At 44.4% G+C, this 19,686-nt stretch overlaps 5 protein-coding genes and 1 long non-coding RNA gene across 7 annotated transcripts; 2 read left to right on the top strand and 4 right to left on the bottom strand.

The window, feature by feature from the left end:
* Positions 1-557: 557 nt before the first annotated feature.
* Positions 558-1,600, bottom strand: LOC124205794. The gene is made up of 3 exons (XR_006879477.1): positions 1,475-1,600; positions 1,195-1,411; positions 558-1,125 (listed from the first exon to the last, which is right to left on the bottom strand). It is a non-coding gene; the product is annotated as an uncharacterized LOC124205794 (long non-coding RNA).
* On the top strand, positions 568-3,947 carry LOC124205792 (cell surface glycoprotein 1-like). Its single transcript, XM_046603298.1, has 8 exons — positions 568-679; positions 749-815; positions 892-959; positions 1,042-1,127; positions 1,216-1,360; positions 1,441-3,277; positions 3,355-3,491; positions 3,580-3,947. Exons 1-8 carry the CDS (start codon positions 662-664, stop codon positions 3,754-3,756), a joined length of 2,535 nt encoding a protein of 844 aa, XP_046459254.1. The 5' UTR covers positions 568-661; the 3' UTR covers positions 3,757-3,947.
* Positions 3,948-4,397: 450 nt separating this feature from the next.
* On the bottom strand, positions 4,398-10,058 carry LOC124205793 (4-coumarate--CoA ligase-like). 2 transcript variants are annotated; one of them, XM_046603299.1, is made up of 12 exons: positions 9,845-10,058; positions 9,582-9,789; positions 9,311-9,493; positions 9,105-9,237; positions 8,875-9,037; positions 8,640-8,813; positions 8,459-8,564; positions 8,338-8,387; positions 8,167-8,268; positions 7,972-8,094; positions 7,736-7,901; positions 4,398-4,660 (listed from the first exon to the last, which is right to left on the bottom strand). In XM_046603299.1, the coding sequence occupies exons 1-12, from the start codon at positions 9,977-9,979 to the stop codon at positions 4,548-4,550; spliced, it is 1,656 nt and encodes a 551-aa protein (XP_046459255.1). In that variant the 5' UTR covers positions 9,980-10,058; the 3' UTR covers positions 4,398-4,547. The 2 variants fall into 2 exon arrangements, with proteins under 2 accessions (XP_046459255.1, XP_046459256.1); XM_046603300.1 differs by lacking the exon at positions 4,398-4,660 and adding an exon at positions 7,310-7,672.
* Positions 10,059-10,331: 273 nt separating this feature from the next.
* Positions 10,332-15,381, bottom strand: LOC124203449 (nuclear pore complex protein Nup155-like). Its single transcript, XM_046600123.1, has 9 exons — positions 15,222-15,381; positions 14,931-15,155; positions 14,637-14,868; positions 14,266-14,572; positions 12,691-14,208; positions 12,313-12,618; positions 11,633-12,241; positions 10,920-11,562; positions 10,332-10,858 (listed from the first exon to the last, which is right to left on the bottom strand). The coding sequence occupies exons 1-9, from the start codon at positions 15,268-15,270 to the stop codon at positions 10,521-10,523; spliced, it is 4,227 nt and encodes a 1,408-aa protein (XP_046456079.1). The 5' UTR covers positions 15,271-15,381; the 3' UTR covers positions 10,332-10,520.
* A 113-nt stretch (positions 15,382-15,494) lies between these two features.
* On the top strand, positions 15,495-17,126 carry LOC124204169 (E3 ubiquitin-protein ligase UHRF1-like). Its single transcript, XM_046601204.1, has 5 exons — positions 15,495-15,739; positions 15,808-15,969; positions 16,034-16,307; positions 16,376-16,654; positions 16,724-17,126. The coding sequence occupies exons 1-5, from the start codon at positions 15,638-15,640 to the stop codon at positions 16,972-16,974; spliced, it is 1,068 nt and encodes a 355-aa protein (XP_046457160.1). The 5' UTR covers positions 15,495-15,637; the 3' UTR covers positions 16,975-17,126.
* On the bottom strand, positions 16,933-19,666 carry LOC124204168 (dynein axonemal assembly factor 5-like). Its single transcript, XM_046601203.1, has 6 exons — positions 18,700-19,666; positions 18,422-18,633; positions 18,141-18,359; positions 17,386-18,079; positions 17,135-17,317; positions 16,933-17,070 (listed from the first exon to the last, which is right to left on the bottom strand). The coding sequence occupies exons 1-6, from the start codon at positions 19,520-19,522 to the stop codon at positions 16,991-16,993; spliced, it is 2,211 nt and encodes a 736-aa protein (XP_046457159.1). The 5' UTR covers positions 19,523-19,666; the 3' UTR covers positions 16,933-16,990.
* Between the last annotated feature and the right edge of the window lie 20 nt (positions 19,667-19,686).

Here is a 19,686-nt window from a genome sequence, read left to right on the forward strand (position 1 = left end):
GTGATAAACTGAATTATACTGAACCGGAGCTTTTTTTCATTCCCAAACGTTCATGTGAAATATAAACATATAGCATATAGCTGTAGTCCTGCCGCTGTATAGCCTTCGTCACGCAAAGCACGGCTAATGCACACCGTTTGTCACTGTCTAGTAATCAGTAGCCCATACCTAACCTGACGTGACAATATTTTCGTTTTTTTTTCAACTGGCAACATATCTATGTGAGCACCTGTCCATCAAGTTATCAAGTTGACGATCTGAAACAGACGTTCTGTCATTTCGAAACGTTTCAGTGTAGGACAGTAAGCTACGGATAGCACTCGAGTGAACCTGCGTCATGGAAAGAATAACGAACGCAATAGGAACACATATGGCGGGAGAACCCACCACCAATGACAGAGCGCCACAAAACATATCGCCGCCTTTTCTCTGCGCGCAGACCGAGCCAGTTGTCAACTGCACGCCCTCTACTATTGGGACTGGGAGGTGGCGAAAAGACACTGCTCGTATACCATAAGCCGATTTATAAGTAAACCCAGCTCAACTATACGGGTGGATTTCAAATATATTAAGGGGTTACCTCAGCAAATGGAATTAGTTGAGCGCCTTACCCGACCACTGGCATTTTGAGGTCCGCTCAAGGCTCGACACTTTTCAAACAATGCATCTTAATGTTTGGGTAATATTTTCGGCAATTATTTTTCTCTCACTCTTGCGTTTACGTTTAAGTCTACTTTAATGATATTAGACTATTACTACCTTCCTTTTTTTGGTTGGATCCACTTTTTCAAAATCTTTCCTCAACATTGCTGGAGGTAATGATCTGTATAAACTTATGATACACAAGTAGAATTATTTCACCAAATAAGTAATTTAATTTAATTTAATTAGAAAATGACGCTAAAAACTTGAGAATCATTGGTGGAATCGACGCTCCAGCTGGCCAATATCCATTTACGGTAATTGCTCTCTCATTTTCTCCTGATGCCCTATTTTCTTATTCATGTCAAGATTCGTATTGAATATAACATTTCATTGCAGGCAAGTATTCTTTCCGTACGGAGTGCTTGTGCTGGAACTTTAATTGCTCCTTCCTATGTCTTGACAGCGGCCCACTGCGTTACTCTGTAATAATAAGACAAGTTCATGCGTTATTTTAATACGAGTCAAAGTGTTTGGATGAGTTCTTATCACCTGTGATGATTTCTTTGCCAGACATTCCACCAGCGCCGATGAGATATGGTATTCCAAGGTGTACCTGAATACGTTGAATGTAACTGGTGGAGGAACGGGCTCCATTACGAGATCCGTGTCCAAATTTATCGTCCATAAAAACTACTCCAGCATTGGCACTGGTTACGTAAGTCTTTCCATTAGTGTTCTTTTCTTAATATTAATATAACGGAAGCTCCTAAACAAGACGAACACGTAAAATTTTAGGTTAATGACATCGCCATCATAGTTTTAGACTCACCCGTAACAACGATTACTCCAGTCCCAACTGCAGAGGAAACAACAACAACAGCGCAATCAGTAACACAAGAAACAACAACAACTGAAACTTCTACAACAACCGAAGAACCAACAACAACACCGGAACCCACAACGACCGAAGAAATCACAACCACCGAAGAACCCACAACAACCGAAGAACCAACAACAACCGAAGAACCAACAACTACTGAAGAACCAACAACAACCGAAGAACCAACAACTACTGAAGAACCAACAACAACCGAAGAACCAACAACTACTGAAGAACCAACAACAACCGAAGAACCAACAACTACTGAAGAACCAACAACAACAGAGGAACCAACAACAGAGGAACCCACAACGACCGGAGAACCCACAACAACCGAAGAACCAACAACCACTGAAGAACCAACAACAACTGAGGAACCCACAACGACCGAAGAACCCACAACCACCGAAGAACCAACAACTACTGAAGAACCAACAACAACTGAGGAACCCACAACGACCGAAGAACCCACAACGACCGAAGAACCCACAACAACCGAAGAACCAACAACTACTGCAGAACCAACAACAACCGAAGAACCAACAACAACAGAGGAACCAACAACAACAGAAGAACCCACAACGACCGAAGAACTAACAACTACTGAAGAACCCACAACGACCGAAGAACCAACAACTACTGAAGAACCAACAACAACTGAGGAAGCAACAACAACCGAAAAACCAACGACTGAAGAACCAACAACGACTGAAGAACCAACAACAACAGAAGAACCCACAACGACCGAAGAACCAACAACAACAGAGGAACCCACAACGACCGAAGAACCCACAACAACCGAAGAACCAACAACTACTGCAGAACCAACAACAACCGAAAAACCAACAACAACCAAAGAACCAACAACAACAGAAGAACCCACTACGACCGAAGAACCAACAACTACTGAAGAACCAACAACAACTGATGGACCAACAACAACCGAAGAACCAACAACGACTGAAGAACCAACAACAACCGAAGAACCAACAACAACTGAAGAACCAACAACAACAAAGGGACCCACAACAACTAAAGAACTCACAACAACTGAAGAACCCACAACCACCGAATCTACTACTTTAAAGCCAACAACGAAACCAACGACGACAACTAAAACTACAACGAAGCCAACCACTAAAACAACTACAAAACCAACCACTAAAACAACTACAAAGCCAACCACTAAAACAACTACAAAGCCAACCACTAAAACAACTACAAAGCCAACCACTAAGACAACTACAAGGCCAACCACTAAAACAACTACGAAGCCAACCACTAAAACAACTACAAGGCCAATCACTAAAACAACTACAAAGCCAACCACTAAAACAACTACAAGGCCAACCACTAAAACAACTACGAAGCCAACAACTAAAACAACTACAAAGCCAACCACTAAAACAACTACAAAGCCAACCACTAAGACAACTACTAGGCCAACCACTAAAACAACTACAAGGCCAACCACTAAAACAACTACGAAGCCAACCACCAAAACAACTACAAGGCCAACCACTAAAACTACAAAGCCAACCACTAAGACAACCACTAAGCCAACCACGAAAACAACAACGAAAACCACTACGAAACCAACGACAAAAACAACAACAAAACCGACTACTAAAACAACGAAGCCAACCACTAAAACAACTAGAAAATTAACAACTAAGAAACGGGCCCTAAGAAATTTCGATAGTTACGAGAGTTCGAACGCCATAATCGCTGGATGGGGACTAACATCTGATGGTGAAAATATTTAGTTGTTGTTTTCATTCAGTTTTTTTTTAAACTTAAATTTGGATTGATTGTTGTAATGAAAATAGGAGGGTATAGTTCCGACACGTTGAAGGCTGCCGACGTCCAAATTCTCACTAACCAAGACTGTGGCCAAAAATGGGGCAGCTTATTCAACGTGAATACGATGATGTGTGCCGCCGGATCAACCAGCTCCATCTGTGTGGTCGGTTTGATTTCTATTTAAAACGATTTAAATTTGGGTCGCTTATTACTTACCATTAATTGTTCGATTTCTTGTTCGTTTCAACCAGGATGACGAAGGTGGTCCGATTCTTGTTAACGGATCTCAAGTAGGTATCGCCAGCTTCTTTTCCAGCAGTAGTCAATGTAGTGATCCTAACGCTCCCGCCGTGTTCACCCGAGTCTCCGCTTATGCTGGCTGGATCGCGCAAACCATGGCTGAGAATCCCCCTCCATCATCCGGATGAAAACATCTGTGGAACAGCATTCCCTCGGTCTTTTAGACATCTTTATTCAGATAAGATTTTCTAAAATATCAAAATATTTACATTAAACTTTTAGGATTGCTTCTGAGTGTCGCGTGAAAAAATATGCTTAAAGGTCATGTCTGGTGCACAAATACATTTTTTGGGGCAGGTAATAAAGACATAAAATCTGATCGACATTGTTGGTAGTTAGGATTTTAATTTCAAGTGGCTCTCGTTTTCTTCAAGAAAAAGAAAAAAACAAGTAATCGATTTTTACTTCTGTAACACGATGGACATGTTGAATCTTACCGAAATATCATGATTTCCCCAAAAGTCTTTGGTCAGAAGTCAGAACTTCGTCAATCAAGAAAAATAACCTATAGAAAAGAGAGATAGATTGCACAAAATTTTAAGATTGGATGAACACACAACACAGTACATTAATGAACCCGACTGCTTCTTGATGGCATCCGTAAACTCATAGAATGCAAAACCTGGAAACAAAAATCACGAATTACAGAAATTGTGATGTCGGTAATTCAAATAAGTGTGTCAACCGAAAAATCTGATCTAAAAATGAAGTGTAAAGTTAAACCGTCGACTTGACCAGCATTTTGTGCCTGAAATGCTAGTGCAGCAAATCGGTATTTCAATTTTTATTAAATTTCTTAATCCTAGGATTAACACCATGAATACTGGGCTACTAAACTAGGAAATCACAAATTTTTAACGTGTGTTGGAAAGGAAACTAAAAGATAAAAGTGGAAAGAAAACTGGTGAGGGCATTTAAATTAACAACTGATTTTCATGAGTGCTGGACGGATTATTTTGCCTGAATCGTTTCGCGGTATTTTCTCGATGAATCGGATCCCGCCACGCAATTTCTCCTCTTCCATCACTTTGCCTAAATAAATAATCAACAAAAGGATCAAATCAATAATTCCTCCTTTAACTAATCGCCTTGAATTTACCGTTGGTATAAGAAATCAACTCCTCGGCCGTGACTTTGGTGTTCTCAGACAAAACGACGAACGCCAAGGGTCTTTCGCCGTCTTCCTCGTGAGGTAAACCGACAACGGCCACGTCGTCGATGGCCGGATGGGTCATCATGTGCTTTTCAACGCTAGTCGGCACGACCTATCATTTCCATAGTTGAAAATGTTAGTCTTCCAACAATGAAATGAGTTTCATTTTGCGTGAACGTTGCGATATTTGATGAGATCCTTGTATCGTCCGATAATGAAAACGTATTCTAATTCATCGTAGTAGCCTTTATCTCCCGTGTGAGCCCATCCATCTCGTAGGAACTCGGCCGTCTCCTGTAAACAATAGCATTATATACAGCAATACATGTTTTGAGAAAATTTAATGTTTCTTTTACAAATACCTCTGGCCTGTTGAGGTATTCCTTCAGCATGAATGGCGACTTGACGCAGATTTCGCCAACTTCATTAGGGTCAAGTTTTTTGCCAGTGTCCCTGTCAATGACCTAGATTTGAATTAAAGTTAATTCGGTCATTTGAATTATTCGGTATTAAACATACCTTGATTTTGTAGAAGGATGCTACCATTCCAACCGATCCAAAAACATGACCTTTGGTTTACTGTAAAAAAAAATAAAACATTTGAACTTGGTAAACTACAAAATAAAGCTAGGGCAATTGAAAAGTACCTGCAATGGCTTTAGTTTTACCCAATGTAAAATTAACAGATGATGAAGCAGTTGGGTGACCTTGACAAATCAATCCAATTTCACTAATTCCATAAATCTGCAACCAAAAGACAAACCAAAACAAATTAATGAAAATGGATTAATAATTAATAGTCCCAATTGATTGGTGGTTACGTTGTGAAAGGAAAACAAATTCGGCAGCTTGTCAAAAATCTGGAGCTCGTAGATTGGGTTGACTGATGACCCCATCACAGAAATGCTCATGACACTCGACAAGTCGTGCCGATCTAAATCTGGATGTTTGCAAATCCACGCAACGTGGGCGGGAAACAGGAACTCATGATCTAGAAGCTTCATAATCACAGTAAAATAAAAGGGGTCTGTGCTTTGCCACATCTTGACCTGAGCGATTGCTACCAAAAAGTTTTCTTCGCTGAAATCTGAGAGGCAGTAGTTTTCAAGTTTTCCGAGGGAGGTACCTAGGGCCATAGACTACCCACCAGTGTTGTTCATTGGATTGACGAAAAGGAACTTGATGGACCTTTTCATAGCAGATCCCCTGCCAAACAAACAAAATAAAAAAATGTCAGTTTCCATCTACTTTGCAACCACATTAGAAGAAATAAAGTGTCGGGAAAAAACTTACTGGGACCTGGCAAAACTTCCAACAACCGTTTGATTTGACAAAACATTTAGAAAGTCCCGTTGTACCACTGGTGTAAGCCAACCAGGCGATTGAATTGTCATCAACATCACACAAGATTTCAGGGCACTCTTATGACATTTTTAGAAAGGATGGGAAATAAAAAGAGATAGAGATGCAAGGACCAACAACGTGCAACAAGAAACGATTACGAATAAAATAAGACGGAGGTCAGCAGACGAATTCGATTGCAGCGCCTCTATCGACTTTAATCACTTTTTTATAAAACTCCAAATGGTATTTTTTTAAATTACCGTCCCCCGACTCCCCGAGTCCTGTAGTAATTCATCGAACAAAGTGCAGCCCTCCACGTGTGTATCTCCAATCACGAAAACTTGTCGTACAAAGTCCAATCGCTTAACAGCGTCCACGATGTGACCGGCACGCGCGTTATCAGTCAGCACAAATTGACTACCGACTTCCCGGATGCGCATTTCAATCACATCTTTTTAATAGGACCCCCAGTGATAAAAATAAGTTATTTATAAAACAGTCAAAATATTATCAAATTAATTTAATTACCGTGGGGTAAATTAACACCGAGACAAGCTTGCGAGCCGCCAGCTCTCCAAATGGCCATCGACATCAGAGGCAATTCGATGTGATTGCAACTAATGAAGACCAAATTATCATCCGTCTTGAATCCTCTTTTGCGTAGCCCAGAAGCCACCGACTTGATGTTACTTAGCAACTGACTGTAGGTCATTGATTTGCCTGTCGACACATCCGTCTAAAGATGGCGACAAATTCCCAATGAAATATTAAAAACGAAATGAATTAAGAGTTTCAATCGCTTACCAGCCATTTGCCGTCCCCTTGTTGTTCAATATTCTTCTTGATGGTCGTCTCGATGAAAACGCCCAATGAAACATTCGCAACTGGTTCATCGCAATGATTTTTCACGCCGATGAGCTCTCGGTCGACGACGGCCATTTTTCTTCAGGGTGGAGGAGGAAAACCGACTGAAGAAGAATTTAGGAGAGACATCACAACATTAATGGTTCTCTAGTCCTAATATCTAATCAACTCAGTTTCAGGCCAAATGTATCCCCAGTGGACGTTATCTCAACAGCCATCTGCACACACATTTCTGCTATGGACTCATTTTTACTCACTTTCATTTCGGGTCCAAATCAGGGGGAGTACATTTGGTTTTTCGCAAAAATACAAACGAAAAAAAAAAGGAAACAAATTTACTGAGGAAGAATATTGCGTCACTCACATCCGTTTTCTCAAATAATTGGACCAATTTCAACGCTTAAGTTTAACCATCTTCCCCAAAAATGGTGTAAAAATAATTTCTCCACAAAATGACACGACGTATGCGAACTCAAACCAAATTGTCAAGAAAAATTCATCTCCTAAAAGTCCATCGAATGTTGATCTTGAGCCGTCGCCACTCCATTAAGAAAATCAACAAAATGAATTGCGTCATAAAAGTTTCATCAGTTCAGGGCGTACAATTTTGCCCAAATCGTTTCGCGGTATTTTCTCGATGAACCGGATCCCTCCACGCAATTTCTCCTCTTCCATCACTTGGCCTAAATAATCAACAAAAGGATCAAATCAATAATTCCTCCTTTAACTAATCGCCTTGAATTTACCGTTGGTGTAGGAAATCAACTCCTCGGCCGTGACTTTGCTGTTCTCAGACAAAACGACGAACGCCAAGGGCCTTTCGCCGTCTTCCTCGTGAGGTGAACCGACAACCGCCACGTCCTCGATGGCCGGATGGGTCATCATGTGTTTCTCGACATTAGTCGGTAAAATCTTGATTAGACAACGTTGAACAAAAATTGTAAAATGCTGGATGAATCAATTGAAAACTAAAGTCGAATACGTTGATGTTTCGATATTTGATGAGTTCCTTGTATCGGCCGATAACAAACACGCGCTCCTTATCGTCGTAGTATCCTTTATCTCCAGTGTGGGCCCATCCGTTTCTCAGAAAATTGGCAGTTTCCTACCCAAAAAGGAAGAAAAGATAAAATTTCGCAACCAGGGAAAACAATTGGTGCATAAAGCGGCTCCTTACTTCCGGTCTGTTGAGGTACTCGGTCAACATGAAAGGCGATTTGACGCAAATTTCGCCCACTTGATTGGCACCCAATTTCACCCCGGTGTCATTATCAATCACCTGAATAATTAAGACCCACCCAAAAATACTAAATTTGATGACATTTGATTTCGAGATTTAAATAATCACCTTGAGTTTGCACATGGGATTGATAAATCCAACCGAACCGAAAACGTGATCTATAAAATTCCATTTGTTAGAATTCTTAACTTATTTTTAAAACTTTCATAAAAGAACATGTTGGAATTACTTGCGATGGATTTGGCAATGACTTGGTCCCTATCCAATCCGGCGTAATCGGCCGGATTGGGCGGCCGGTTCTGGCAAATGAGTCCCGTCTCGCTCATCCCGTACACCTGCGTCTCCCAACCGTTGGGAAATCCAATTTCAATTCAATTAACCTCCAAATCAAAATAAATTTGAATTCTCACGTTGTTCAAGAATAAAAGGTGAGGCATCCGCTGGAAGATTTGGCGCTCGTAAATCGGATTCATCAGCGATCCGACCACCGAAAGGCTAAAAACGCTCGACAGGTCGAAACGGCCCAGTTCCGGGTACTTGCACAGCCAGGCGATGTGAGACGGGAACAAACTGACGCCTCGGGGCTGTTGAATTCAATACTTAAATATTAACATTTTGAATTTGAAGTTACGAGTTTCATTTTACCTTGACTCGGTCGATGGCGGCCAAGAGTTTCTCTTCGCTGAAATCCGACATGCAGTAAAGGTCGAAATGGCAGAGGGAGGAGCCAACGGCCGTCGACAGCCCGCCCGTGTTGTTCATGTTGTTGACAAACAGAAATTTCGTCCCGCTCAAATTACCCGACGGACTGTCAAAAACTCATTCAATCAAAGTCGACCAAAAAGATTTTTTAAAAAATATTTGAATGAACTCACTTGTAGCGCATAAACCATCCGACGATGGAGCGGTGGGACAGGACGATACACTTGGCCGCTCCCGTCGTCCCGCTCGTGTAGGCCAACCAGGCCGTCGAGTTCACATCGACACTGTTTAGGTTCTCGGGACATTCTGATGGTGAAAAGGTTTAGCCCAATCAAAAGATAATTTAAAAAAATGAAAAAGGCGGGAAATTTGAACTTGCCATCGCCAGGATCGTCCAGCAATTCAGCCAACAAAGTGCAACCGGCCACGGGTTGGTCTCCAATCAAAAAGATTTCTCGGACAAAGTCCAGTCGTTGGACAACATCGACTATGCGGCCAGCTCTGGCGTAATCCGTCACCACGAACTTGCTGTCCATCTCGCGAATGCGCCATTCCATCACATCTGTTGTTGATTACGTCAATGATGAAATTCCTAAGAAATTAGTACACAAATATTATGACAAGACATTTGGGGACTGGTTTGTGATAACCTTGTGGAAGGTTGACGCTGAGGCATGACTGGGTGCCGCCGGCTCTCCAGACGGCCATGGACAGCAAAGGCAATTCGATGTGGTTGCCGCTGATGGCGACCAAATTATCGCCCGTGGCCAGGCCTCTTTTACGTAACGCAGACGCCACCGCTTTCATGCCCGTCAACAGCTGACTGTACTTCATCGATTTACCTGTGGAGACGTCCATCTAACCAAAACAAAGTCAAATTCAATTCAATTTCAATAAGAAAATCCAAAATTACCAGCCAATTGCAATCGCCGTATTGGGTCACGTTCTTCCGGATGCAGTTCTCGATGTAAATGCCCAACGCAACATCCGGAACGTCGAATGCGTCAACCGCCCCTTCACCAGTCAGTTCTCCATCAACGATCGGCATTTTCTAGGATTTCAAAGTCAATTCAAAAATTCAAAACCAGGGCCGTGACTGGTCTCTGCCAAACTGATTTGCCGAACCGAACTCGGGCCGGACTTTATACTTGAACCGACACTCCAACTGCCCCTCGGGCTGAAATGGGAGTGTCCCTAATCCGCGTAAAAATCAAAAACAATTAATTGCATCTTCCTCAAGGATCTGCGTCGTCAACAAAGTCCCAACGGAGCCTGCATTGCTCTACTCCAACCGACCTCCTTCCACCACATCAGCCGGGCACAACTTTCAAATCTAATCCAAACCAAAGGCATCCAATAACATTCAAAAACCAGTTGGCAGTGGTATTGATCTTTCTTAATTTTGTTATCTCAATGGCCACACAATGCTGGGGTCTTGTATTGGTCTGATCAGGAAGAGAAGGAAATGAACAGGGAAGGTTCTTTTAAGGGGGAGGTGGAGCATTGAGGATCACGTACACAAGAAAAGAAACAAGATCGACAAATTTCACGAGGAGGGAGAAAGAAAAAAGAAAAATTTAAATGGTCCGTCACAGAAGTTCCAATTTGCCTTGCAGAGTGCGGAATTCGGCAACGAGGCCGGCCGACGTGGCGTGGACCGTGCAAAACAGATCCGTCAGGTAAATTCCAACAGCTTCGACGCACTGGCCGATGAGGGCTCGGCGATCGGCAGTGGGGACCAGGGCCGCCATGCCTCCGGATGAAGAGTCGACCAACCGGTTCAACATGTCGGCCAGCACTTTGAGCAAGTGGTTGGGTTTGCCCTCCGCCTGCCACACCGCGTCTTTGGCTCCGTACAGCCGGTTGTAAGTGGCAAACAGGCGCTGGAAAGACACGCCAGCCGTCAACATGATGGACACGACCCAATCTGTTGAATAAAACTTGAAAATTAAAACAAAATTCAACTGGAAAATGAATTGATTAACTACCTGGAGGTCCGTTCCAGCGGATGGAAAGCGTTTCCAGGGTCTTGACGAGAAATTCCAAGGGGAAAAACAGCTCAGACTGGGCGTAGGTGCGCCCCAACGTCTTCATCTTGCTGCCCAGGGTGGCCAACTTGGTTTCAGAGTCGGCGTTGCCCAGTTTCTTCACTTCGGCGTTGATGACGTTCTGCCAAATGTTGGTGACCAGGGCCGCGTCGTAGTGATTGGCGCAGTGCAAAATGGCCAATTTGCACTCCCACAAACCCAAAGGCTCGGCAAACTGCTCGTAGAGTTGAGTCACGTCCAGCAGGTCGGAATGCAACCGACTGATGGTGTCGGCATCGCGACTGTGCAGCCTGGAAACGGCCTCCAGGACTTGCGACTGGACTTTGGCCACGTCCATCTTCTCTTCCATCTCGTAGAGGAACTGGCCCTGGACCGCGTTGCCAAAGGAACTCGTCTCGGCCGCTCTGGCGCAGACAATGGCCCGAGAAAGGTACTCGATCCTCAACGGCAAACTGATGGCCGTGCTATGAGCGTCGGCAAGTCGGGAAAGAACTCGGGCGGCAGCGATAAACTGGCCACTCTTCTCGTAAAATTTCCACAGCAGGTCGTACTTTGCCACGAGGTCCGTTTGCTGTTGGCCACCCTGGACGAATAAATTGGCGTCACATTAATGTCAACATTAAACCCAAAATTGAAATGAACAAATAAACTACCTGGACGGCCGTTTGCCTCTTGAGGTAATTCTCCAAGTGAGCCGATTGGATTTCCAGCAATTTGTCGTCCCACTTGTTGTCCGTCAGCCAATCAAACAGGGCGACGTGACAGAGTTCATCGCCCGACTGCAAGGCCAGCGACAGCGTCTCATCGGCCAACCGCTGGGCTTCCAACGGGCTGAGTCCTTCGTCGTGTTCCAGGGGAGTCGTCTGCACCATCGGTCCAGGTGATTTGGGAACGCTGGGCGACTGGGGGTGACAAGCGGCCGCCGTGTAGAGCTTCTGCAAGACCAGACACATTTGCTGGTAGCAATTCTTGCGGGCCAAAAGAGCCTCCACAGCGGCAGGATCCTCTTGCTGGCCACTGTAGCACTGCAGGGCCCGGTGGTGAGGGTCCAGTTTCTCCGCCACAACGCAGCAAAGCTCCACGACGCCTCCGTAGTACTGACAGGCGGACAACTGCTGACAGACGTGGGCCAAATTGATGCGGGCCGGAATCTGTTTGCACGTGTCCAGGGTTTGCTGCAGCAGACGCTCCTTGTCCATCCGATTCATCGTCGTCGTTCGGGCCTTGAGCAACTGCTCGTTCACTTTCGTGCACAGGGCGTCCTGCATCGAGTAAACGAATTAGCTTTATTGTCAAATGTCAAATCTTTTACGCGGGAAATTCAAATAGTTACCTCGTTGCGGTAGAGAGATGGGCAGACTTGTCTGAGTTTCTCGCTGATGGCGTCCGTGCTGGCCGCGTCGTCCAGGTAGCGGTGGATGAGCGAGTTGATGAGGCCGATGCAAGTGTCCGAGCCAGAGAGGATCAAGTCACGGAAGAGCGTCGTCTTCAGCGACATCCGCATTTCAGCCGACAGCGATTGGCCGAGCAAATGAAGTTGGTGGTCGCACAAAACTTTCCACAGGGCCAGCACTTCCACCGTGTGGTCCAGCAACTGTTTCATGGCCAGCAAAGATTTTCTTTCCTGCATCTGGGCTTCCTAAACAAAACAAAACATAACAGTTTAGTACATCATTTTAACAAGATCCGGGAAAAAATGTTCATTTTATACCTGAATGCGGCCCTTTTCGCTCGACTGGTAACTGCTGGGCCCGTTCTGGTGGATGTTGGCGTGAACGAAACCTTTGAGGGCATTCAACTGGCCCAGGACAGTCAACAATTCTTCACTGGTGACGACACTGTCAAGCAGTGGCTGTTGAGGTTTGCCTACATCCCTGGCCAGGGGCATGAGCCAAACTGGTCTGAGAATACGACCGAAATACAAGTAGAGTCCGTTGTGACGGCCAGAGAATTGATAGTCGGTCGCTTCGCCACCTCCACCGGCCAGCATGGTATTCGACTGGGGCGAATAAGGCGCCAATTGGGGAGTCGAAATGGCGTTGGGGTTGAATCCGCCCATTCCGCCACCGTCGGGCGAAGTGAAGGTCGAGTAAGATTGTTGGTGCTGGAAGTGGCTGGGCGTCGTGTTCAAATGGCCGGGAGAGTTTACAATGAAAGGCGAAGCGGGTGACGAAATGGGATGGACCGAATGGGAAGAGATTTTCACATCGCCACCGAGGAGGAAAAAGGCCCGGGCGGCCCAATCGGCCAGCTGAGAGTCTTGAATGCTGGTGGAACAGGCCAAAATGAGGGCAGTGGCGCAGGCCTGATCTTCTCGAAGAACCTGGAAAAATGCCCGAACGGCCGTACTGTCTGGTCCTGAAGCGTCAAAGAGCAACTGGCGGAGGATATCCACCGGTCTCAGCTGGGTGACGACGTGGCAGCACTGGGTGGTCAGGAAAATGAATTTTCGTGGTCCTAGCGAGTGCTGGGTGACGATGAGGGGCGGTTCCGGGGCCGGCGGAGCAAAAGCCGACGCCTCAATGGCCCTTTTAGGAGCTGGGGTGACTTCAGCCAGCGCCCAGGTCTTTCCGTCCAAGCCCAGAGTGTTTTGCGTCTCCGACAGTTGCTGGGCAGCTGGAAACAGAGAATTGGACAAGGTCCAGACCACGTCATTGTCCGAAGCCGTGGTGGTGGCTAAAAAAGTCGTTCCGTGAGAGTAGAGCGCCGAATGGACTTGCTGAGGCCGTTGAGGCGATGCGTTGGCCGCGTAGCCGGGCGGGAGTCGAACTTGAACCAGTTGGAGTGTCACCGGGCGGCTAGAAGGCGTGGCTTCGTTGAAACTACGCCAGGGCAACGTGCTAAAGTACAGCCGGACGCCAGAGGCCGTAATGGCTACAAGGTGCAAATTGGTCGATTCGCTGGACTCTACGGGAGCGATGCAAACCAAAGGCTTAAAACTGGATCGATCCACCGTCCTGGCAATGTTGGCAGCCGACTGGACAATTGTGTTCGTGTTGATGGCAGCCACACGGGTCATGGCTTGTCCGTCGTGGCCCAAATCGTAGACTTGAATGGTTCCCTTTTCCGAACGGGTGTAGAGAATGCGCCTACTCTCATCTTGCACCATCTGGACGAGGGGATCCTCTTCACTAAAGGCCGCATTGATGAATGACGGAATCAGATAGGACAGGGTGCTCTTCGAGTGATTGATTTTGCGGCACTTGCGGCTGAAAAATCCTTCCTCGGCCTAATTCAAAATAATTTTAACATTTTACACAACTTTTTGAATTTTCCAATCATTTACCTGGTAAAAGAATTCGTAAATGCAACCATCTTTGGCTCCCATAAAGATTCGGCCGTCTGTCGTGCCCCTGATGGTCACAATGTAAGCCCCGTCGGTTGGAACGGCGAACAAGGGTTCGGGTAAAAGATGCATTTCTTCATAGTTGGTGTTGGAGCCAGAGAAACTCACACCCAACAGGACCACTTCCACGGTGGTGGCGAGGCATAGCAGATATTGGATGTGAGGCTGGAAAATGCCCGGTTTGGGTTGAACCAGCTCAACTGCAATGATGGGCTCACTCAAACCATCAAAATAAGACAAATCGCCCCTGTAAAGAATTAAAGGAAATGAGTTCGAGACTATTAGTTGATATTCTTTGATTTTCGCTTTACCCATCCTCATAAGTCCAGACATAAATATCACTGTCGATGCTCAGCCAGGCACGCTGAATGAGGGGGAAAAGGCCCATCATGCAGTAGCTCTGCATGTGGCCAAAGTGTTCCACCAACTCGGGGGGTAAAGGAATTCGGTTAACAAGTCCCATCTGCCTGAGTAGAGGAAGTCCATTTGGGCCAACTTCTAGCATGGGGTAATCAACATCAGATAGACCGCTGACACCGTGTGCTAAAGAGAAGCAAAATTGTTAACTCAACACGAAAGGGGTAATGGAGATTGGAGATCCTCACCTTCCCCGATCTTGATTTGATCAGCTAGCGAAGGGAAAAGATTGTCATTTTTAAGTTGCCATTCAAGTATGCGGCCGGCGAGATCGATGCCTTCCAATGAAGGAATCAACGTTGACTGGATGGATGCAAGTGGGGCCATCATTGTTTTGGATACCGGTGAAGTCATTATTGCCGTGGAAGACAGATTGCTGTTTACGTCATTTTTATATGGGTTGGCACTAGTATCTGTAGGGAAAAAAGGGCAAAATTTCAGTTAAAATAATATGAATACAGATTATAAAGCTCATTTACCATGATAAATTGAAGAAAATTTGTGGCTCGCGCCCGTTAAAGACTGCATGACAGCAAAAAGGCGAGAAGTATTGAAAATCGGACGAGTGAGGCGTTGCCAGACTAGAAACACATGGAGATATACATTTTTTATAAAGTTTCAAATATTTCTTAACATACATTTAAAAACTTTTTTTAATTTTTAAAAAAATATTTTTTTCGCTTTAGAATCATATTTTTACGGTTTGATGTCTTTTAATTTTAAATGTTGACTTTCAAGAGCAGACGGCGAAAAATTTGTTTTTGGCGCGAACTTGGTAAAGACCTCGTTATTCTTATTCTCCTCGATCTCGCTGTGTGGACCAACTACACATTTTGTGTTTGGAGAATATTTTATGTTGTGATTGACTTGCATTTCGATAAAACTCGATTTTAAAATGGCGCCCCTTAAAGAAAGTAAAATGAGCGAATATGAATTGCAAAGAGTAAAAAATATGGAAGAAAATCGACGTATTTTGGAAAGCATTCGTCAAGAACAGGTCTGAAAAACATGTTGTATATCTTTTCTGGTTTGATCATACTTAACTTAACCCTTCTCGTAAAACAGATTTACAAATTCGAAGCCTTGCAGCCAGCTGTTGTCAAGAAGAAAGAAAGAAAACCGGCAGAAGCAAGGCCCAAGAAAAAACCAAGAATTGAGACTGAAGGACAGCCAGAAGGTGCTGAAGTTGATGACGGTAGAAGAAAATCTTCCAGAATCAGTGGCAAGGTGAGGAAACTATTTCGCTTACTAGTCTTGCAGTGCTGACTGACATATAATTCTTTACTGAAAGGCCCCCGACAGGTCTAAAGGCATTGGTGATGACGATTCAGGTGATGATGATTATGAGGCAGATGAGTATGACGATGATGATTCAGAAGAAGAGGATGGTGAGGGAAGAAAGAGGAAACGAGTGAGAGGACCGCAGCAGAAAATTATTGTTCCCAAGAATCGTCCCAACTTTTACGGTGCCGTACCGGGAGTGGAAATTGGCCGAATTTGGGAAATGAGAATGCATGCATCGGCCGATGGAGTTATGCGTCCCCCAGTAGCTGGAATTCACGGAGGTATAAACAACATTACACAATTCTTACATTTCATTTATTTAAAAGTGTTTTGTTTCTTAAACTATAAGGTCCCGAAGGAGCTTATTCGATTGCCCTTTCTGGTGGCTACGAGGACGACATGGATCTTGGCGATTGTTTCACTTACACGGGAGAAGGCGGTCGAGCACTCAAAGGCACCAAAGCCAATCCCAAGAACCTCCGAACTGCTCCGCAGAGCAAAGACCAGACTTTGACTAAAGGCAATTTAGCTCTCAGTTTAAACATTGAAACGAGGAAACCAGTTCGAGTCATTCGTGGATACAAGGCCAATACCGAATTCACCCCCGAATACGGCTACCGTTACGACGGTAAAAAAACAAAACAATTTTTTTAACACAAAAACAATGAATTTATTGCTATTAAACACCAATTCGCAGGATTGTATACGGTGGAAAAGTATTGGTTGTGTGTTGGCAAGTCTGGCTTCAAAGTCTTCAAGTTCGCCCTTAGGAGATGCCCCAATCAAGCGCCTCCACCGTGGGTCACCGATAAACGGAAAAAGACGGAAAAGAAAGAAGAATCAAACCAAAGTGAAGAAGATAAAGACAAGCAGGAAGATGAGTCGGTCGACAAAGAAAATCGTGATAAAAGCCTCAACTCCCCTCCACCAGCTTCTTCTTCGGAATGAATTGAAAACTCCGTTTTTATTGAACAATTTCAATTAATTTCTCGGGTGAAATGTTCATTTGATCCAAATTGACGTCCAGCATCGATTGCAAAATTCCTGTTTTAAATGAAACAAAAGTGTCAGCGGAAATAAACGGAAATGTGTGCCTTTTTTAAAATACCATCGGCGAATGTTTTAGACGGTAGATCGTCATCACGCGAAAGTACACGAACGAGGTCGGTAAACTTTTTCTCCATGACGTAAGGAGAGCCTTGGCGTCTCCAATGGATAAACACGTCTCTCAATCCAGTCATGACACCTTGCCGGACATCTTTAGACACGTCATTCAATCGACCCATTAGAGCTGTAAGTAAAGTCAGTCAATCATCTATGCAAATTTGTAGGGAAACAAACAAAAGTAATTTGTTATACTCGTGAGAATGGAATCTAGATTGGTTGGACGTCCAGCAAATAAGCAGTGTTGGAGTATCTTGATTGCAGCTAGCCGAGTATTGACCACTTCATCTTCCACCAAATCCACAAAAGAATCGGCCATGATGTTGACGTTTGACGGAATTATTTCGAGTTTCCGGTGATGGATGGCCGCGTAAGCGCACAGTGCGGCTGAAGAACGTAGAACTGAAGCCGATCGACCGGGTTTCCACTTGACACTGGCCAGTAAAATAGTTTGAAGCTGGGCAGGATCGATAGACTGCAAATGTTCCATGGATCCCGTCAGAATGTTGAAGGATTTGAGTTTGACTTCCGGGTTGGGGTTGGAGCTGATCGTTTGGCGGAGGAGGTCGAAAACGTAACTGTCAATCATCTTCATATCTCCAGCCACAAACTGGAGAATACTCCACGACGGTGATGTTGTCGTCCACTGGCCTGGCTCGCCTTCAGAAGTGAGCAGGGCCGGTAACCGTTGCTGGATCATCGTTTCCACATTGGGGTACTCTAGGCGGACAGCCATTTTTTCCAGTAAACTCATTTGTCTTGAAGAGAAATCCGATTTTTTGGATCCTTCCAGTGACAGGGCGACGGACACGAGTTGGTTCATCCGTTCGGCAGAGATTCCCACGTCTTTCTCGACCAGACTCTCGAGGCATTCGAGTAATGAAATGTCCTACGAAGTCAAAGCAAGTTATTGATAAAAAAACAAATTGTAGGCACAATCTCTGTTATACTTTTGTGGTGCTGAATTTGACGGCCATTTGAACGCACAGGTCCAAGGTACGAGGTGGATGGTTCGATTGTGTGGCAAGGAGGAATCCGTGGACAATGTGACTGTAAATAGTCAAATCGCAACTGCTGTTGGCTTCGATTTCTTCTTGTTTTCGGTTGGATAGCCACTCGAGAGCTTCTTCCGCACAGGTTTCGCCTATAAGTCGAGCAGACCTCCATGCCTGGTATAAAAAGGAAGGGGTTGAATTTAAATAAATTATTTTATGGTCAAAATTTAATTTACCCAATTGCGAACGGACGCCTGTTCATCACCCGACTGGAATGTCAATATTTCCATCACAGTGGAAAGTTCCAGCTTTCTGTCTGGTATTTCGCGAACAAATTGGTAAAGGAGTTGAGCCGTTTGAATCCTCATGTCATTGCTCCAATTTTCAGCATCTTGGAGTAACTTGAGAATCAGTTTACTGAAACATTTGGCAAATTGACGGATGAATTCTGTAATAGAATAAAAATATAGAAATACAAGGTGGAATTGAATCAATTAAAATTTATAAATTAAACCTGACTGATTTTGGAGCAGCTGCCAGAAAGTTTCGGCTTCTTCGCTGACTTCGATGAAATCGTTGCATCTCCCCAGGAGAATGACAGGCAGCAACAGGTGGAAATTTTGGTCATCCGATTCAACTTCTTGTGATACTTTGCCGACAGTTTGCACCATAGCCAGTTTCAGGGCTGGACTGCTGTCTGACCAGAATTTCTCAACATCAGGTGCAATGTTGAGAATCGTCAGGGGTGAGTGGATCATGATGGGTTCCAGGGCTCTGACACACATGACACGTACTTTCATGGGCTGGGTTTTTAAATTTTGCATCAGTGGTTCAACAAAGAAATCAGCTTGAAGTCTAAAGTGATCATTTTTCTCTGACAAGCAAATGATGATGTCACAGGCTTCTTTGACAACCTCCCCATAACGATCTCTGACCATCAATTTCACCGATTGCGTCAGTTTGTCCAAATTTTCAAGGTAAACGGCTTGGATACTTTGGTTCACTACGACAGAGTGGATGATTTTAGCCAATGTCAGGCGAACCTCTTCGGCTGGTTCAACCTCAAAACGCTCAACTGTGAGGTTGACAATGTCTTGAAACTGTTGGCTGTTGATTTTTTGATGAGAAGTTAGAAAAAGTAAAACTATGGAAGCTGACTCTCTGAGGCTGTCAACTTTATCACCGGACACGATTTTAACAAGGGGTTCTAACAGATAAGGGAGCCCGTCTAAATCTTTTCGTTCCGCACGTTTCTTGAGATCGAGCAAAGCCGCACGTCGCACCGATTTCTCATCACTTTCAAGTTGTTGGCACCAATTATTTCTTTCAGCTTCCATGATTTACTAACTGTGCAAGTTTCTTTTTAGAAAGATTTTAACTTGAATAAAGGAAGTAAAATTTCTTTTCACACGCTCTCTGCCACTCTTCCATTCAAGTTTTGATCGAATAGCAGACGAACAATAACAAGTTTCGTTGCTAAGTAACCAGAGTGAATACACCG

The sequence above is a fragment of the Daphnia pulex genome, chromosome 10 (genome assembly GCF_021134715.1).
Source record: "Daphnia pulex isolate KAP4 chromosome 10, ASM2113471v1".
Taxonomy (NCBI): Eukaryota; Metazoa; Arthropoda; class Branchiopoda; order Diplostraca; family Daphniidae; genus Daphnia; species Daphnia pulex.

Bases quoted from the DNA above. Each gene is read 5' to 3' on its own strand.
- LOC124203449 (XM_046600123.1), bottom strand. From the start codon at position 15,270: ATGCAGTCTTTAACGGGCGCGAGCCACAAATTTTCTTCAATTTATCAT. The intron at 14,209-14,265 runs GTAAATGATTGG...ATTTTGAATTAG, and splicing joins TTTACGAATTCTTTTACCAG to GCCGAGGAAGGATTTTTCAG. The intron at 11,563-11,632 runs GTAGTTTATTTG...TTATTCGTCCAG, and splicing joins AGAGGCAAACGGCCGTCCAG to GGTGGCCAACAGCAAACGGA.
- LOC124204169 (XM_046601204.1), top strand. From the start codon at position 15,638: ATGGCGCCCCTTAAAGAAAGTAAAATGAGCGAATATGAATTGCAAAGA. The intron at 15,970-16,033 runs GTGAGGAAACTA...CTTTACTGAAAG, and splicing joins CTTCCAGAATCAGTGGCAAG to GCCCCCGACAGGTCTAAAGG. The intron at 16,308-16,375 runs GTATAAACAACA...TTAAACTATAAG, and splicing joins AGTAGCTGGAATTCACGGAG to GTCCCGAAGGAGCTTATTCG.
- LOC124205793 (XM_046603299.1), bottom strand. From the start codon at position 9,979: ATGCCGATCGTTGATGGAGAACTGACTGGTGAAGGGGCGGTTGACGCA. The intron at 8,565-8,639 runs GTGAGAATTCAA...TGGGAGACGCAG, and splicing joins ACCTTTTATTCTTGAACAAC to GTGTACGGGATGAGCGAGAC. The intron at 8,388-8,458 runs GTAATTCCAACA...GGAATTTTATAG, and splicing joins CATTGCCAAATCCATCGCAA to ATCACGTTTTCGGTTCGGTT.
- LOC124205792 (XM_046603298.1), top strand. The intron at 1,128-1,215 runs GTAATAATAAGA...TTTCTTTGCCAG, and splicing joins GCGGCCCACTGCGTTACTCT to ACATTCCACCAGCGCCGATG. The intron at 3,278-3,354 runs GTGAAAATATTT...TAATGAAAATAG, and splicing joins ATGGGGACTAACATCTGATG to GAGGGTATAGTTCCGACACG.
- LOC124204168 (XM_046601203.1), bottom strand. From the start codon at position 19,522: ATGGAAGCTGAAAGAAATAATTGGTGCCAACAACTTGAAAGTGATGAG. The intron at 18,360-18,421 runs GTAAATTAAATT...TTTTTATACCAG, and splicing joins AGGCGTCCGTTCGCAATTGG to GCATGGAGGTCTGCTCGACT. The intron at 17,071-17,134 runs GTATTTTAAAAA...CATTTAAAACAG, and splicing joins GTCTAAAACATTCGCCGATG to GAATTTTGCAATCGATGCTG.